Source organism: Ostrinia furnacalis, unplaced genomic scaffold (genome assembly GCF_004193835.3).
Source record: "Ostrinia furnacalis isolate ACB-3 unplaced genomic scaffold, ASM419383v2 OfSCF2049, whole genome shotgun sequence".
Classification (NCBI taxonomy): Eukaryota; Metazoa; Arthropoda; class Insecta; order Lepidoptera; family Crambidae; genus Ostrinia; species Ostrinia furnacalis.
Window position 1 is genome coordinate 869,942 of NW_021132288.1, and position 18,911 is coordinate 888,852.

At 38.9% G+C, this 18,911-nt stretch overlaps 1 protein-coding gene across 6 annotated transcripts; it reads left to right on the forward strand.

Moving 5' to 3' along the window:
* The first annotated feature begins 277 nt into the window (after window positions 1-277).
* On the forward strand, window positions 278-18,606 carry cry (circadian regulator cryptochrome). Of its 6 annotated transcripts, none has more exons than XM_028306852.1 (11): window positions 278-387; window positions 9,588-9,622; window positions 9,942-10,061; window positions 10,613-10,759; window positions 11,220-11,407; window positions 15,376-15,492; window positions 15,998-16,131; window positions 16,761-16,856; window positions 16,940-17,013; window positions 17,671-17,797; window positions 18,420-18,606. In XM_028306852.1, the coding sequence occupies exons 2-11, from the start codon at window positions 9,613-9,615 to the stop codon at window positions 18,604-18,606; spliced, it is 1,200 nt and encodes a 399-aa protein (XP_028162653.1). In that variant the 5' UTR covers window positions 278-387; window positions 9,588-9,612. The 6 variants fall into 6 exon arrangements, with proteins under 6 accessions (XP_028162653.1, XP_028162656.1, XP_028162651.1 ...); XM_028306855.1 differs by having other exon boundaries at window positions 9,588-9,612; window positions 9,932-10,061; XM_028306853.1 differs by lacking the exon at window positions 278-387 and adding an exon at window positions 7,100-7,246.
* The last annotated feature ends 305 nt before the right edge of the window (window positions 18,607-18,911 follow it).

Genomic DNA, 18,911 nt, shown 5'->3' on the forward strand with positions numbered 1-18,911 from the left:
ACAGATATGGATTAGAGCTTTTTGTCTATTGCCTGTCTTTATTTGAACGTTTGATGGTATAACTCTTGATAATGCCACCGTTATGTCTACGACTTTTGGCCAAATATGTTTGTTTTGAAATGGGATTAGAAAAAAAAGTCAAATTAGAAAAAAAAACAAATGTCAATGTCAAAATTGTCAACTTTTTGACACTTTTCATTTTACAAAAAAAAAACTTTACTCTTGTGTTTGTGTTTTTGTATTAGTGATTTGCTTTAAAATATCTATTTACTTTATTAATTTTGAACCCTAGAAATAATATTTAAAACATGTTAGTATTATAAGTAAACCCCTAAATCAATTAAATTTATACGCTCAGCCAGTCAGCATCGAGTTGGAGCGTTGAAGGTAAGTGTGCTAATTTTTGCGCATTTCCATTAAAATAAATTAATACTTAATTCTGTTTCAAGTTGAATAGGTTATATATGGTTGTTATATAAGGTTAGAACAACTTTGGATTAGTTGTTTATAAACTTATTACGACTGAATCGTAAATAAAGTCCTGATGTTCTATTAAATATACAAGGATAACTTGTTTCAAGAAATGACTGCAGTAGAATCCAGATTATCCGGATCAATTAAAACCAGGGGTATTCCGGATAATCGGAAATCCGGATAATCAATTTCAAAGTAAAATCAAACAATAATTAACTTTTAACTTTTTAATAAAGAAAGGGTTTTACATGCATCATTTAAATGGTTTAAATTTTAAACCATTGGATGAGTCCATTTACTCTCAATAATGAACCAAGACGAAGTCTGTACCGTGTTATGGTGGCAGCGCTGGGCCGTATTACAGGTGATATGGTGCCGTGTTGATGGGTCCAGGGCCTAAATTGTTAATATAAGCCGTGAAGAATGAGTCCGGATAATCGAATATCTTGATAATCGAGATTCTACTGTAACTTGTAGATTATCACAACATACAATATGTGTGTATTAATAGTTTACCATTTTCTTCAAAGATTAACTTATTACACTTTAAAAAAAAATGCGCAGCCCATCGATTTTTCGTCGGCAGATAGTTTAGTCGGGCAGTTGATCAGTATGGGCATGTATGGAAGTGCGCACATTACACCGATTTGATTTGGCCGGTTCTTCCTACAAATTAAAATTGGGCCCAACTATCGGCCAACTAAAAATCGATGGTCTGCGCCTAGGCTTAATGTGATTTTAAAATCTCTTCAGTTTTCTTTCTGATCTGCTTGAATAAATGAATTAACCCACTGCTGTCCTACTTCCTGAAATCTTCTTGTTTTCTTACACTTTTCAATACAGGTAGACAGTTCATCTTGTAGGAAAATTGAGACTAACAAAGGACAATGTTCGTTCTCCATACATTGTTCGCCGTTAGATCAACAGTGCCGAAATAATACTTTCTAGGTTCTAAATGACACAAATCTTTATGTAAGAACAATTATTCCTGGCGGACCAATTCTATAAACTTATTGATAGCAATATTGTTATCATAACCTCTTACTTACTAGTATTGTATTATATTATTTTATGCACATCGATTTGGGAGATGTTCTGTATTGTAGTTGTCGCAGCCAAATTGTATTATAATATTGGACGGGTTTTGGAAATAGCTCGGCGTTCCACTTTTATGATTTACTTACTTACATTTTGCACGTAAATAAATAACATGAATCCTATGTTTACTTTCCACTCTTGACATTTAACACGTGACTTACCAAACTAACTATCTCCATGGTTACCGTCTTAGTCTATGCATGACTAGGGATTGAACAACTTTTAATTGAATATTATTAACAATTCTCGATAATTATTATCGATTGAAAAATATTCGGTATTTGAATCGAAAGATATATTCAATTTTATCAATATCAAAATATTCAATTTTAATAATAAAATAAATATTATTTACTACCACCTATGAAATGTTCTAAAAATTGCCTGGAGCGCTCCCCCAATCCTGGGTTTTCCCTTTCCAAGCTGAGAGGATATCATTTTGGTTCTATCGATACATTATAAAGGTACTTAATATTTGAAATGTATTACCAATTATTGTTATAAGCATTTTGAGCGAATAAAACTTTCAATTCTATTAGAACTTTAGACATTTCTCTCACTTTAAGCGGCATTGGATTTTTCATCGAATTTTGAAACTGTAACAGATATATTAAAGATGATCCCATATTGTTGTCATTGTCTATATCAGTGTTATGATCACAATTCTTTTTATTTTATTCATGACCTTCGACCAGTTGGACACATTAGATAGCTTCTTGTAGTATCGTGCAATATATTTTTAACTTTTAATTAAAATCTAGTCACACTGTAGCAATTTGGACGATTTATTTTATTTACAAGATCGGTATCTTATTGTCTATGATGACCGCAGTCAACATCACTATTACATGGATTCCTAACAATGAAGTACGGCATTGCCTTGTGCCGATTTTACATAGATTTTATCGACACAAATTATGGAACTTCATAGGATATGGAGCAGGCCACGCCCTAAAATGTCCGGATGTCGTCATAGTATTATGGAATACATATAAAATACTTTTATTATTTCATTTTTTAATCCTCAAGTGTCCGTTACAATCTAATTAATATTTAAGTATTCAAAAAGTAAGAGATTAATTTTGATACTTTACTGCTGTGCCCAGGAATCTGAGGCGGTTTCTGACAATGTCCTTTGATCTCTATCCCACACAAATTAAGAGCTACATAACTGCAAGTGTGTAGGTATTGTCTTCTGTCCATCATATCAAAGTAATAAATTGCACAATTGCTTTGATCTAGGTCACATGTATTAGGTGTCCTCTAGAATAGATTTGAAAAGGTAGGGCAGATGTCCACTTGCAGAGTGCCATAGTTTTGCTGCCTAAGTTTTTTTCCTGTTATGCGGATTTCGGCACGCGTGCGGATCCTTGTCCGCATGCCTGCCTGCATTTCGCGCTCGCACACTCACTGCTGTCGCCCGTCGCACAGTCGCGACAGCAATATAATTACGCGCGAGCGATAAGGATAGGTAGCTTGGGGTCATTGGACAAAATTCTACGTGCTCGGCGACCAGACTTTAGGCGGGCTACACGCACGCGGAACGAAATCCGCATCACGGGAAAAAGGCACTAATGCCACGCTATATTATTGCCGAGTTTTATCGTATCATCATCATTTCAGCAATAGGACATCCACTGCTGAACATAGGCCTCCCCCAATGATTTCCACATGGCCGGTTGGTGGCGGCCTGCATTCAGCGTCTTTCCGCTACCATTATGAGCTCGTCGGTCCACCTTGTGAGTTGTGGGTGGACGTCCTACGTCTTGCTCTTTCCGGTACGTGGCCTCCACTCCAGAACCCTGCTGCCCCATCGGCCGTCAGTTTTGCGTTCTATCGTATCACTCATTTTAAATTAACTGTATGACATTAGGTACCTATACTATAAATTGACAAACAGAACGCGAGGTAACGTTGAGCGTATCGCTAGAGCTTGCTACCCTAGGCAAAGTAACATAAATGGTCCTTTACGTAGCAAAGTAGTTGCGTAAAAAAAGACAGGGCGAAACGCATACAAAAAAGCAGGAGCGAAGCGATGTCGGGATTAAAACTGCGCTCAACTTTGTCTAGGGCCTAGGGGCTTCATTTACAGTATAATATCGTCATAGTACAATACTAGGTAAAAGGCTACTATTATGTATTCTGTGGTAAAAGCATGGTATTGAGTCGTTCTATGTAGTATGTAGATTGCGCTATGACGCGCGCGTGCTGGGATCGCGTTCTATTTGGCCTTCGGCGCTTCACTCACCCTGCCGGTGTCAGACAGAAGAACCCTTCATTTCATAGGCAAATAGGCATGTTTAAAGTCTTTTTCCGATCTGTTTAAAGTGCTTTGTAAACGATGTACCCGTGCGATGTCTATACATATACTAGGGGTGGCCAACTTGATTAGACATAAGATCTAGTGTTTACTAACGAAACCCAGGGCGATTTAACAGCATAGTTTAGTACACAATCATGTAGTATTTTTTGCCTTGCCACCAAAATCTCCGAAAATATATAAAACTGAACTTCCACAATAAAAAAAAGACTATTTTGCATCCCTTACTTGGAAGTTTATCCCAATACCCTAATATCGAAAGAGGAGAGTATCCTAATTTACATTCAAATCTGAAATAAAGAATGATCTTGTATATGATAGGTATAATCAAAATATCCTTAACATCATCAGGATTACAAACTTGTGGATTATGTAACTTTCATTTTGGAAACAAACAATACAGCGAATAAAGGACGTAATCATAATGTGGAAATTTAAGTTGATTTAACAAACAAGCTTAAATTAAACTTTGCATAACTAGAGTTGCCTAATCAAACATCTAAAATTACGTGCGACTCTATGCGAGGCCCTTGCGTGATGGGGATGGGGTTTTATATAACTCTTTCAAAAATACTCAAAACTTTTGAATTATATTCGTATTTGTTTTCATAATCTCTTACATAATACACGACACTGGCGACAAATCGTTATTTTGTATGAAGTGTTTTCACCTCGCCAACTCTGTAACATTTTTACCTACAGAGATTTTACCTACCTCTTAGCCTAGGCGCAGACTATCGATTTTTCGTCGGCCGATAGTTTAGTCGGGCAGTTGATCAGTATGGGCAATATGGGCATGTATGGAAGTGCGCACATCACGCCGATTCGATTTGGCCGATTCTTCATATTTTTTTTAAAAAATCAGGCACAACTATCGGCCAACTAAAAATCGATGGTCTGCGCCTAATCTTACGTATATCAACATGCACGTATAATTTATGCGAAAGGCTACACATGTAGTATATCTATAATGCATTTAACTGTATAATCAACCCTATGTTCAACATTTAGCAATACGTAGGTACCAACTAGCTAGACGGAATATGTTTGGCTTCCAACAGTCGAAGTTGCAAAGGACTTCTTATGGCTTGAGCTGTAATTAGTTCTATTGTTTGTTATTCGTTTCACTTTAATTGAAGTTAAATTAATCACTTAATTCGACAACTTCGCGAGCCTAAATGGTTCTTGAACAACATATTTAATAACAAAACGCTTTTCTAAAAGAGTACGATATTGAAAGGAAAATTGTAGAGACGTCACCCGCCTTCTGTAGTTATTAGCCTATCTATGGCTACACTATAATGTTGCTTCTGTATTTTAATTTCTTTGGTGCTGAGCGTACTGAATCTCTTGCCAGTTTTTCGCTTTGAGATAGGAATGGATAGATTTGAAGTTATAGAAATGGCGTTGAATGGCCCAGTAAGTCATCGTCGACTTATTTAACTACAACCATTAAAAAGAAGTTAATATTAATTCTGTTACCATTATGTTTAGACTGTATTCCGAATCCGATCACCCGTAACAGTTGCACTTCCTTATCAAGTTTGTCCCAGATTTGCGTGCAATCAGTCTCGTGTTTGTAAACTGCCGCCTTCAGGTCACAATTCAACACACTCACAGACATTAGTATAGTAAAGACTTTCTTATTCTTAAACATCATCTCTACTCACAGACAATTTTCAAGGTTCTGCTAAAATACTTACCTAGGTACTTATTTTCTTTTTGAAATATAACGACAAATAACAACAAACTGAATGCTTACTTTATTAATAGTTAAGCTATTGTTCTGTCAACACATAGGTTCCATTCAACAAGTCTGATTGGTTCTAACATATCCACTTTTCCACTCACTTGTCCAATACAATCCCATTTTAACCTTCCGGACTCAGGGTTGAAATGTCAAGTCTTTTCTATATCACTTTGAGTAACAAATCAAAATAGAGGATAGCCTTCCACCCCACTAGGTGGACCGACGATCTGAGGTGGAATTGTGTTTACGCAATGGTAATCATTTGACAGTTCATAACGTACGATAAAGTCAGATAAACAAAGCGTTTGACAGAATAATCGTACGTTATGAACTGTCAAATGATAACGATTGCTTTACACAATTCCACCTCTGGTGAAGGTCGCGGGAGGTGCCTGGATGCGGGCGGCGCAGGACCGGTCTTTGTGGAAAACCTTGGGGAGGCTTTGTTCAGCAGTGGACGTCTTTCGGCTGAACCGTACGAATGGGATTCAATTTACTTTTCTTTGTTCAGGCACAGATCATTCTCTCATTTAGCAAAATATGTATAACAGTGTCCGGGTTTATACGAAAAAAAAAAACAAAGGTTTATTCTTGTCTATCAAGCTAGCAACCCTAGCTGTAGGGGATGATTGTTTTGTTGTGAGGACGGATCGGATTGCGTCAGACAGCTCTCGTAACTATTATCTGCAGGTGAAATCGATAGTTGGCCGTCCTTCTGGATATTATTCATAGTTAGGTCATACTAGCCTTAGATAAGCTTATGACATGTTTGTCACCATAGGATCATCCCCACTTATCCTCAAAAAGTGATTAAGGGACAACGTGGGGAGTGTATTCCCCTTTGGTGAATTAGAAGGTTGTTCTTCTACAGCTCTGAAGAAAAATAAGATGATGATGAACATTTTGCGGAGCAAACGACTTCAAAGATGCAAAATGTTACGCATGACGCTGTGTATGGATGGACATTGGACACACTATTGTAGGAGTCACATTTCAGTCGCGTCTCTACCATTTATGACAATGACACGGTCTTTTATTCTGAAGAACCGTTTTCTTTCCAAATACGCGTTTCTATGATAGCCTTATTCATTTTGACACAAAAAAATAGTCTCTACTTTCTCTACGTAGATGTATTTAAAACTGCGGTGACTTTACCTACCAATATTGAATTTCAATTAAAGAGTTGTTTTTCGTGCCATAAAAGCAGTACGCGCCCATTAAAATGCAAAGAGCAAACAAGAAACAACTAAGAAACCTTAAAAGTATTTTCTAGGTTTTTTAAAAATTGCAAGGAAAATTTGGAGTTTTTATCGAAGTTTAAAACAAAACAGTTTCTCTCGGGCTTCGGGGCGAAGCCCTTTGTGTTTGGAACCTTCTGGAAAGCGATTGTTTCAGATTCAGTCCCGCCACGTACTGTTTCGAAGCGCTCCCTTCGAACCGCGTCAGTTCCAATTTGCGCGGTGTAGGGACTTGACGTTTCCTTGTTTTTAACTTTTCCATTTTTGGATATTTAATATTATTTTCATAAATATTAAAGCTGCTACATAGTAATTCGTTTAGATTTAATAGTGTTACTAAAAGCAAGTGATTTTAGGAGATTTTTGGTAAGGACGTGGCTTTTCATATGTTTTTCTTTTAGATTATTTCAGTTTTCCATGAGGTCAACCAGTAGTAGGCATATTCGTAGCTCTTAATTCGTGATAGAACTTCTTGAGAATTCTAAAAGGAATGCTAATATCAGCCATGGAATCTCTTAAAGTATGTGAAAATATGCAATACTTAAATGTTTGACATAATAAATATTTCGTAGAGTCGAATCAGGCCTTCATTCATGTTGTGTTGAATCCTTTTAATGGTACACGTAACTTATTATCTTCTCTTATTAACTATAGTAATTTACTCTTTATTTGCCTATCTTCTCATAGCATTTACTTGTATAATTTTTTATGATAAAATCTCTTAAAATTATTGTAGGCAAAGTAACGAAACATCTTCCAGCCAGTTAAGGAATTGTAAGCAAAACAATTGCATGATCTAGCTTCGTAGGTTGTGTAATACTATCGCGGTTGCTATAGGCAATAGCATTAGGTATTACACGCGTAGTACGGTCTAGGCAGTCTAGGGTCGCCGAGTAGTACTGAATGTAAACAGTCATCTATCATGCTTTTGCTATGACGACTATAGTTATCCTCCTAGCTATTTTAGCTTTCATGTCTTATTAAAACGCTCCAATTTTACCTCTGATAAATTAGAAAGGATCGTGATCCTGCAGTAGAGTCTAAATGACTGATGATGATGATTGAAATGATCTTCCATTACCCCTTAGTTCTACAACGTTTATTATGTTACAACAGTTTGGTAAAGTTTCTTTTAATAATCATCTGATTACTTAGTTCGATTTTCTGACAGATTGTAGAGATTTGTAGAGCAAACCATAGTTAGACCATATAGCAGGATGGGAATAAATCAATCATGAATGACGTACTAGGATTCAATTAGGTACTCTACGTTCACTACTACTCTTTAATCCTACTGAATAAAGTGCATTTTCTATCTACTTTCAAATTCAAAAGACATGAATTTAAAATATCGAAAGGAATCGAAATAAGGTGCATATAATTTCATACATTTTGCAGTGCTGTTCGTCACTATGGCCGTATTGGCTGATGGAAAAACACTAGTTCTTTTCAGATGCAATATGTAAGGCTTATTTGTAGTTTATGTTAGAATTTTGCTAGCATATTTGTTGGATCGACCACTGAATAAAAATGTGTAGGATTTTCTGACAGATTTTGTTTTTGCTAGTTCCTTTTGTAGTGCTCTCGCATGTTCTACCGTTTACCAAAAAAGAGCTCTCCATTTCCTCGATGTTACGTTCTTTGATTTTATGCTAGTTTGTCGACTTCATTCCTTAACATTGCAAAATTCTTTAACTTCTACCACCAACCTTTTACATCTAATCCGGTTTTTTAACGACTTAAGCCCTAGATTCTCTACTAAATTATTGCAAAGTGTATTTCATTTCAAGACAGCCCTATTGCGATGCCACCTGGCGATTTAACCAGGCCATGGGCGAGCTAAGGCCATCTCTCAGTAACATTGGGAATTAGTGCGTCATTCGCTCCATCAACGCCTGTACGCTTGGGTTAATAGACATAACAGTAGTTTGGAATCACACATCGTGGACATTGTAGTACGATCAAGTTTAGATCTTTTAAATGCGGGCAGCGCATGACAGATCCATAAGGAAATCCTTACAGAAAGTCTGACCGGCTGAAACGAACAAACGAAATGCCAAAAGGGTATCTGAATCTCCATTCGTGAAGCTTAGCGAGAATTATCCATTTACTAACTGAAGTAGCCTTGTTAAGTAACAAGATAGAAATAAAATACCTGTGCTGTAACCGATTGAGGAAATTTTTGGATTAAGGAAATTATTTTTAACTGTATTTTCTAAAATTACTTTCTGTGAAATCTGGGAAGTCACTATTGATGGAATTGTAGGTACGCGCGTTGTAAGGTTTTGGCTTAATTTTGATGATTTGATAAGAATATTTTACTTCATATTACTACGATTTAGGTCAAGCCAGTCAACTGACTCGCACTGGAAAGAAGGTATTGATTTATACGAACTTCGCGAAAACATTATGCGACGTAGCACGTTTGGGAAATACGAAACTTGTTAAATAATACATTATTATTTTTTACCACAGCCTCAGGTCACATACATTTTCTTTATTTACGGCATATTCAGCTCTTTCAATAGAATGAATTGCGAACATTAGACTTTCTCAGTCCGCCTGACTAAATCCTCTTGCCAATTATTGACCTCTCAATTTACCAGAGTAAATTAGAGAGGGTCGTCCTGCAATGAAAACTATAAATGATCTTATAATGAATGAAGGAAAAGTAGGCATAAGGTTTGATGTTTTAATTCTTTTGTAGGTGGTGATAACAGAACAGGGTGACAATGCTGGGAGGCAGCGTGCTATGGTTTCGCCACGGGCTCCGGCTCCACGACAACCCGTCTCTTCACTCTGCGCTGGCGGATAGGAGCCAGCCGTTCTTCCCCATCTTCATCTTCGACGGGGAGACTGCTGGTATGTATCCTTCTTCATCGAAGGATGACAATGCTGGGAGGCAGCGTGATGTGGTTCCGCCACGGGCTCCGGCTCCACGACAACCCGTCCCTCCACTCGGCGCTGGCGGACAGAAGCCAGCCGTTCTTCCCCATCTTCATCTTCGACGGGGAGACTGCTGGTATGTTTCCTTCTTTATCAAAGGGTGACATGCTGGGAGGCAGCGTGCTATGGTTCCGCCACAGGCTCCGGCTCCACGACAACCCGTCTCTCCACTCAGCGCTGGCTGACAGAAGCCAGCCGTTCTTCCCCATCTTCATCTTCGACGGGGAGACTGCTGGTATGTTTCCTTCTTCATCAAAGGGTGACACTGGGAGGCAGCGTGCTATGGTTCCACTACGGGCTTCGGCTCCATGACAACCCGTCTCTTCACTCGGCGCTGGCTGACAGGAGCCAGCCGTTCTGCCCCATCTTCATCTTCGACGGGGAGACTGCTGGTATGTTTCATTTCATCATCGAATATCGGTAACAATACTTGTGGCAATTGGCAGCGTTTTATTTTTCAGGACTTATTCCACTTCTAATTTCCACCGTTGCAGTGGTATTATCCTGTTATGACAGGTTATGCAGTTGGTAACTAATAAAATGTTACCAATGAACTGTGCAGGTTGAGTAGACTCGAGGGACTAGGTAGCTGACTGACTTGAAATCCGCAACGAATTAAACAGAAGAATATGGGACTTTGAAGTATAATTAATTTCTCCTCGTTGCAAAGCGGGAGACGGACTGAAAACATATTACCGTTCTGTGATTTCTCCACAAATGATCCTCTTGCTCGTATTATTACTTCGTGTAATGTATGTCAAATATAATTTGACGTTATTGTTGCAGGAACGAAAGTGGTAGGTTACAACCGCATGCGCTACTTACTGGAAGCGCTGGATGACCTGGACAACCAGTTCCGGAAGTATGGGGGCAGGCTTATCATGCTTAAGGGGAAGCCTAACATTGTGTTTAGGAGACTATGGGAAGAGTTTGGTAAGTTTTGTCGTCATGGTTTTAAGAAAACTAGCTTTTGCCCGCGGCTTCGCTCGCGATAAACTTTGTACCTCTGTCCCTTCCCCTTTTGGGGTGAATTTTTGAAAATCCCGTTATAGCAGATGCCCACGTCATAATAACATCTGCGTGCCTATCAACGCAATCAGTTCAGTGTGTTGATAGATTACACAGCATTCTTTATTTAGGCAAAGCTTGAATTTGACGTTCCAACTCGTCTTTTAAGCGTAGGGAGCGCAGGTCAAATCCTTCATTAGCCTCCAGTAACTTAGGGTCGTTCATGCAGTGGAGACTAAACGTGACAGTTATAATTTCGAAGGGCCTTCGCTTCAGCGTTTTCTTGTATGAAGTTACTTCGCTGCGTGAAGGGATTAGATTTTCGAAGCGATCTAAAAGTACCACTTATCTGGGCCCCTAATGATGATGAATTAAAATTACCAAGGTATCCGCAAGCTGAGCTTCGAGCAAGACTGCGAGCCGGTGTGGCGCGAGCGCGACGACAGCGTGAAGACCGCGTGCCGGGAGATCGGCGTGTCGTGCCACGAGCACGTTTCGCACACGCTATGGGAGCCGGATTCCGTCATCCGGGCTAATGGGGGCATCCCACCGCTGACTTATCAGATGTTCCTGGTGAGTGTGCAATGAGTTCTACGAACACTTATAGGACTAACTTTGGGGCCTGGTTTCAGTCATCAGCGCTGACGGTTTCGCCGCTTACTTACCAGATGATGGTAAGTGTTTTTTTTTATGTGACAGGAGGCAAACGAGCAGACAGATCACCTGATGGTAAGTGATTACCGTCGCCCATAGACACCCGCAGACCCAGGGGCGTTACAGGTGTGTAGCCGGCCTTTAAGGTGAAGATACGCTCTCCTCTTGTAAGCTTGCAGGTCGTATCCGTCCGGAAACACCGCAGACGACAGTCCATTCCACAGTTTGGTTGTACGGGGCAGGAAGTTTCTAGAGAAACGTACTGTTGTGGACTGCCAACCATCTAATGTCGCATAATGAAGTCCTTAGCTGCCTTCAAACATTACACGCCTGGGGAAGGATTGTCGTCTAGCTCATGGAACACAATAGCACACGCTATGGGAACCCGACTCCGTCATCCGAACGGAGGCATCCCGCCGTTGACTTACCAGATCATCATCATCATCATTTCAGCCATAGGATGTCCACTGCTGAACATAGGCCTCCCTCAATGATTTCCACAAAGGCCGGTTGGTAGTGGCCTGCATCCAGCGCCTTCCTGCTATCTTTATGAGGTCGTCGGTCCACATTGTGGGTGGACGTCCTACGCTGCGCTTTCCAGTACGTGGCCTCCACTCTAGAACCTTGCTGCCCCATCGGCCGCAACTTACCAGATATTTCTGGTAAATGTACTCAATGGTGTCCTTCGTCCGTTCGCGTTAGCTACCTTCAAGTAAGGAGTGAATAGGCATTTTTTTGGCAAGTTTGCTCTACCATAGATCGCAGTGATCCTGGTTGAAATTGATCAAGAGCAAGCCCTTACATGGGAGTTCGAGTCAAGGGGTAGCTATGCACAACGGGGGGCAGCTTGGTCTCTCACTATTTTCAAAGTGTCTGCCACCACATCTGATATTTTAATAGTTTGAACAGTGTCTGAGCAGACAAAACGAATTCTTTTTTTTTCTGATTTATTTTCAAAACCCCATTGCCATTTACATAGGTGACGCAGGAAAACTCGTGAGTTGGGTCCGTCGCCTGTCACTATTCTGATTTCTTACATGAGAAATGAGCACATAATGTAAAGTGCAAATACAAATTCATGTATTCAACATGTTGGCAATGCACATTTTTAAGATTGAATATACGGTCCGCCATCATAAATATAAATCAAACCGTCATTATGCTATACTAGCGGCCGCCGGCGACTTCGTACGCGTGGATCCCGTTTTACTCCCTTAGGGGTGGAGTTTCGTGAAATCCTTTCTTAGCGGATGCCCACGTCATAACATCTACCTGCAATCTGCATGCCAAAGGATGATGGGCATATTGGGCGTTAAACCAACAGAAACAAAAAGTATACTAAATCAAAGGTTAATACTAGTACTTCATTTCATAGTATGACAACAATCCTGAAATACGCGGGGATACGGAGATAGAGGTCGTTGAATATGCAAAGTTTCCATAGTATTTCACATCACATTAGGGTAATAAAAATAGTATTAAGTCAATTAGATTGCTTTTATCGATCATATTGAGAGTATCGTATCATATCTTACTATAGATTCTATCGATTTAGTAAGTATGTATACCGAATAAATGTATATCGATTATTCGATTGCAATAATCGATTATATTGCTGAAAATAAGGAATTGAATTAACAATCAAATGATAGTAATGATGGTAATCAATAAAATCGATTAATCGAATTGTTAATCGATAAATCGTTATTTGGCAATATCGATTAATAATCGATCCGTGATCGATTATGCGACAACACTACAACTTAACTGGTAAAAATCTCATTGAAACATGACTGTGTTCATGTCATTTCTCTAAATGGTACCTAGGTATGGTCCTACACTTATAATGTAGAACATGGTTTAAATATAACATTTGTTGGCCCCACTCCTGAACTGTTGGACATAATAATAGATAAATAACTTAATGTATCAAAATGTGAGTAGGTAGACAAGTATATTAATTAATAATATTTTTTGATTGCGCAATAAAGCACCTATTACTATTACACATTATGTCAATTTCCAAGCAAACCCGGGAGTTTTTGATAGTTATTTATATGAAAATATATTTCTGATATTAAGTCCTAACAAATAATAGTAGTTACATTTCTGTTGGTTTTACGCCCAGATTCCATAGAAAAGTGCCCATCATCCTTTCAGCCCGATCCGTCCAGTGGCGATTAGGGCTGTGCGTTGATAGATCACTATGTCAGTCAGTCAGTCAGTCGCCTTTGAGCTTAAATACATACAAATCGGATTTTATAATAAATTTTATAAAATCCGATTTGTATGAAAATTAAAAAAATTAAAATGATGATATCAAAGGATAGTGCCAGGGTCTGGACCAAGTGCTGCCCAGAATCAACCCATAGTGCATTTTGTTCCTCAGGCCAATACTAATGTGTAACCCGAAGTGCACTGAAATCTATTCCTGGAGTTAAGAGAAAAAAAGAGTTTTGTTTTGAATTATTTACATACAAAATATCATCGATATATACGTACTACGCATAAGATTTCGTGATTTAGGCATTAAATAACACTCGCTATGTTGAACTTAACCATACTGCATCCGTATACCTTACTTTAGTGCGACTTAGACATTCTTTATAAGCAATCTAACGCTGTTGCAATAGTTTGGTTAGTTGACAGAAATCATTATTTCCAAAATGAAGCAATAAGTTTAGGTTACAAATTAGTATTGGCCTGAGGAACAAAATGCACTATAGTTTCATTCTGGGCAGCACTTGGTCCAACTTCCATACATGGATTGGCACTGTCCTTTCTGACTTCACCATATCATTTATATGCCCATGTTAACATGGGCTAGTGTCGGCTCATATACCCATTTACCTAACACCCTGTATCTAAGATATCTAGCGCTAAACTCAGTCAGTGCCTGAGGTATGGGAGCGGCACGGGAGGGGTGACATTGACATATTATGACGTAACAAAGCATATCTAAAGAAGATCTGAAGTCTCGTTGTCGTGTGACGTTACAAAAAATCCTCCCGTGCCGCTCCCATAACTGACTGAGTAAAGCGTATCTATAAGTACCTTTTGAACTGGTTTATGTAGTGATCGAAATAGCACTCGCTGTATTTTTCCTTAACTTCATATTTGTCTATGTAATTCATATTTGTCTATATTCTACTTAGATAAGAGCAGAATCCTTTCATAATCTATGCGGATTGCTAACTATGTCACATAACATAAATTATATGTAACATACCGTTCATTGTGGACCCGTATGTCAAAGTTACGCGAATACAGCGATAATGAAGTAAACTATATTTATGCTTATGTACCATCGGCAACTGTGTTAACTATCCATTGCCTGTCATATCGTCTCCTTCTCGCAAAGAATCGCCATTTGATGACAGCGAGAGCAAAAACGGAAATGGATAGTTAACAGTGTGGCCGTGTGTACATTTAGTTTTGTGAGTGCAATAAGCTAACTTTGTTCATTTATCAACTGAAGGACTTCGCTTAATGACTTCGATTGTTATACTCTTACTTTAAGAGCATTGCTAATTAAAGTCTTGATAACAAACAGAACCTTTCTATGATTGCTCAGGTGTAGTAGTACATCTAATGAACCAATGGCTGCTTCTCGGAAGCTTACGCTGCCATCTTTAAGAAAGTCAAAACTAAAGTACTGCCTATTAAAAGCAAGTTTAAAAGGAAATTGCAACCAAAGTTCAAACTAGCAATTGTGATTTAGAGATATGGTATGTATGGAAGAGTATAGAAACAGAAACATATTATAACATACTGCATGTTATAGTATGTTTCTAAACTCAGTAAATATTGAAGGAAATATCCACAGCAGCTGGTTACAAAATGAACTGAATGACGTTCCACATTGAGGCCACATTTGCTTGTTTCAGCATACCGTAGCCACCATCGGCGACCCCCCAAGGCCAGTGGATGACGTGCAACTGTCAGGCGTCAAGTTCGGAAGCCTGCCGCTGTGCTTCTACGAAGAATTCACTGTCTTTGACAAGGTTAGAACAAAATCCAGTCAATTTGAATACTTGAGTGAATGACGCAAGTTATATGGTGTAACATTTTAGACCTACCGTGGGTAGAAAACAGTTCAAAGTCACTTTGATCTATGGATTCTAGAGTCTTCCATCAATTTAAGAAGAAGACGTACTGAATATGGACCTTCCCCAATGATTTCCACATTGATATTGCTCATGAATTAAGAATGACTATCACATTATACAAGATGCAATCGATTTGCAATTCAAAAAAATGTTAAAGTATCCCCTGCGCAACCGTATCCTGTCTCGTATATTTTCATAAAATACTTGGAAGATTTTTCAGATTTTTATCGTGCAGAAGTTCTGGAAGATTACTCCTACAAAAATGACTTAAGCTAACGAATTTCTTAATGTGGGGGTTTCACAGTCCACAATCTACAATGCATTGTAAGACGCGTTCAAATACACACGTGTTGTCTGTCTTTTGAGCCTAACAGATACCTAAATAATATGAATGAATCAGGCCCCAAAGCCGGAAGACCTGGGGGTGTTCTTGGAGAACGAAGACATCCGTATGATCCGCTGGGTGGGCGGCGAGACGGCGGCCTTGAAGCAAATGCAGCAGCGGCTGAGCGTCGAGCACGAGACCTTTTGCAGGTGACTATTGCTTTTCTGCGTTCAAAAACTTATGTTTAACCTTTAACTTCCTAATACTACAGGAATCTATACTTCTATACTAATATTATAAATGCGAAAGTAACTTTGTCTGTCTGTCTTGCTTTCACGCCTAAACCACTGAACCGATTTTGATGAAATTTGGCATAGAGATAGTTTGAGTGGGGACTCAAACTATAAAAGCTATAGAAAGGACATAGAATAGTTTTTATCCCGGTTTTTGAAACAGGGCCGCGCGCGATAAAGTTTTTCTGTAACAGACAAAAATCCACGCGGGCGAAGCCGCGGGCGGAAAGCTAGTAGTAAATAAGTATACTGTTAAATAACGTTTAAACGAATACGATGTTTTTAAATGATATTGACCTTTGACCATTGATTTTACGACGTTTTGTCGCGACACTACTGGTTTCTATGTATTTTTATGATTATGATGATAATATCGTCGTCGTCTGCTGCTGTTGTATATGGTCGGCTCCAAACTTGTACCTAAACGTTTGTTTATTACTTTACGAAGCTCTGTATTTTGAAGGTTGTTCGTTATTAGTGTTTCGTTGTTAGTGTCTGCGACTAATAACTAACGATACTCACGATATTGATCGTTTATTTTCCAGGGGATCATATTTGCCGACCCACGGAAACCCTGACCTCCTGGGCCCGCCCATATCTTTGAGCCCTGCCCTCCGATTTGGATGTCTCTCCGTGAGAAGGTAAGTCACGAAAACAACGAGAGATCTTTTTCTTATGTGATGAAATGTTTTGACTTTTAACTTTGTGTCATATTATTTTGTAGGTTCTACTGGTCCGTGCAAGACCTATTCCGTCAGGTGCACCAAGGGTCTCTGTCCTCCACTCATTTTATTACGGGTAAGTTCGTGGTTTAGTACCTCTAGCATGAACAACTTTCGTCTTCGAATCGTTTGCGTATTCGACAAAATTCGATACTCAACCTTCGAATTAAACGATAACGTGACAATTTTGATTCTCAAAATAAGTTTAGTTCAACCATTTCTCATACTAAGTTCACTTTACGACACGTTCACAAGGGCGCTGTTGTAGTTTTCGTACTAAATCTTTTGATGGCGATTCGAGTACGCAAACTATTTGAACTCGAAAGTTTTTCGTGCTAGCCGTACAGTACTATAGATTTCATTCACTCCTTCGTTATAAAAAAGTCCGCTAGAGACGCAAAGTTCGCATACTTTTCAGATGTTCAGAATATTTTTTGCCGATTGAAACTTTAAAAAACAACGCATTACTTCATCCTAACAAAATTTGAAATATTTATAAGTACCCACTGAAAATTCAATTTGAAGAATAGTCAATTTGTTTACTAGTTTCTTCAATTCCTAACTTTGAAGAAAATTTGAAAGTCAATCCTCACTTTCACCTATTTGTAATGGAACTCTTATTTTATTTGGCTCACAAAACTTTTTGCAAGAAACATTTTAGGTTGATTATATTTGATGCGAATACAGCAAGCGTCATAGAATTTACATAAGATATTCTTCTGTTCCCTTCTAGGCCAGTTGATCTGGCGCGAATACTTCTATACGATGAGCGTGAATAACCCAAACTACGGCCAGATGGCTGGGAACCCCATCTGTCTTGACATACCTTGGAAGACTCCTGAAGGCGATGAGCTACAGAGGTAAGTCAGATGTCTGTACTAGTATTTGGATACATATTCGATTCCTACGCCCGGTGGTGAATACAACTAAACTTTTTCGGCCGTTGTTGAATACAACTAAACTTGTCGGCCGTTTGGTGTAGTGGTTCGAAACGGACTACTATTCCGGAGGTAGCGGGTTCGATTCCCGCACAGTACAAACATTTGTGTGCATGGACATATTTGTTTGTATTGGAATGGGTGTTTTCTATGTATAATAAGTTATGTATTTACAAAAAAAAAATATTTAAGTATGTTTATATCCGTTGTCCTAGTACCCATAGTACAAGCTTTGCTTAGTTTGGGACTAGAAGCGCAGTGTAAAATGTCCAAGGATTTTTTTTTAAACTAAACTTTTTCGATTCAGAGGTAAAATCCGAAGGTGGAACCAGGGATAATGAGGGATATTACTTTACAGAAGCTGTAATGGAAAGCCTTGTCTAAGTTTCAATCATTTTACCCACTCGTATCCACTAACAGAGAGTCTTTCCGATATGGTGTTGTGCCTTTGATAAAACTACTAACTCCTCAACCCACCCAATAAAAAATTAACGCGTTTCATAATATCTTACGTACTTAGTTTGATTTCTAATCAATGAATCAGATGGATCGACGGCCGCACCGGCTTCCCGTTCGTGGACGCAGCGATGCGACAGCTTCGCACTGAGGGCTGGCTGCACCACGCCGTGCGCAACACTGTGGCGTCCTTCCTTACCAGAGGAACGCTGTGGCTGTCCTGGGAACACGGCTTGAACCACTTCTTGAAGTATCTACTGGACGCTGATTGGTAGGTCTTAGTTTTGTTATTTAATTTTTAGCGTTAAGAGTTGGATCTCAAATTACACTCGCGAGCAAAAGTATGGAATCACTTACATGAAGTTGTTTCCACGCGATCTTGTGTACTAACGAATTTGTTAGTAACAAAAAAAGTAGCACTATTTTAAAGAATAAACTTTTAGCTTTAAATTGATACCAAATTCATTTAAATCACACTAGTATTTAAAAAGATATCCCGGTTGAAGTGAAGAAGTAAGGAAAAATACATTATCAACTGTTTGATACGTCGCGAGTTGCGGCCTATTTACCCCCAATAAAA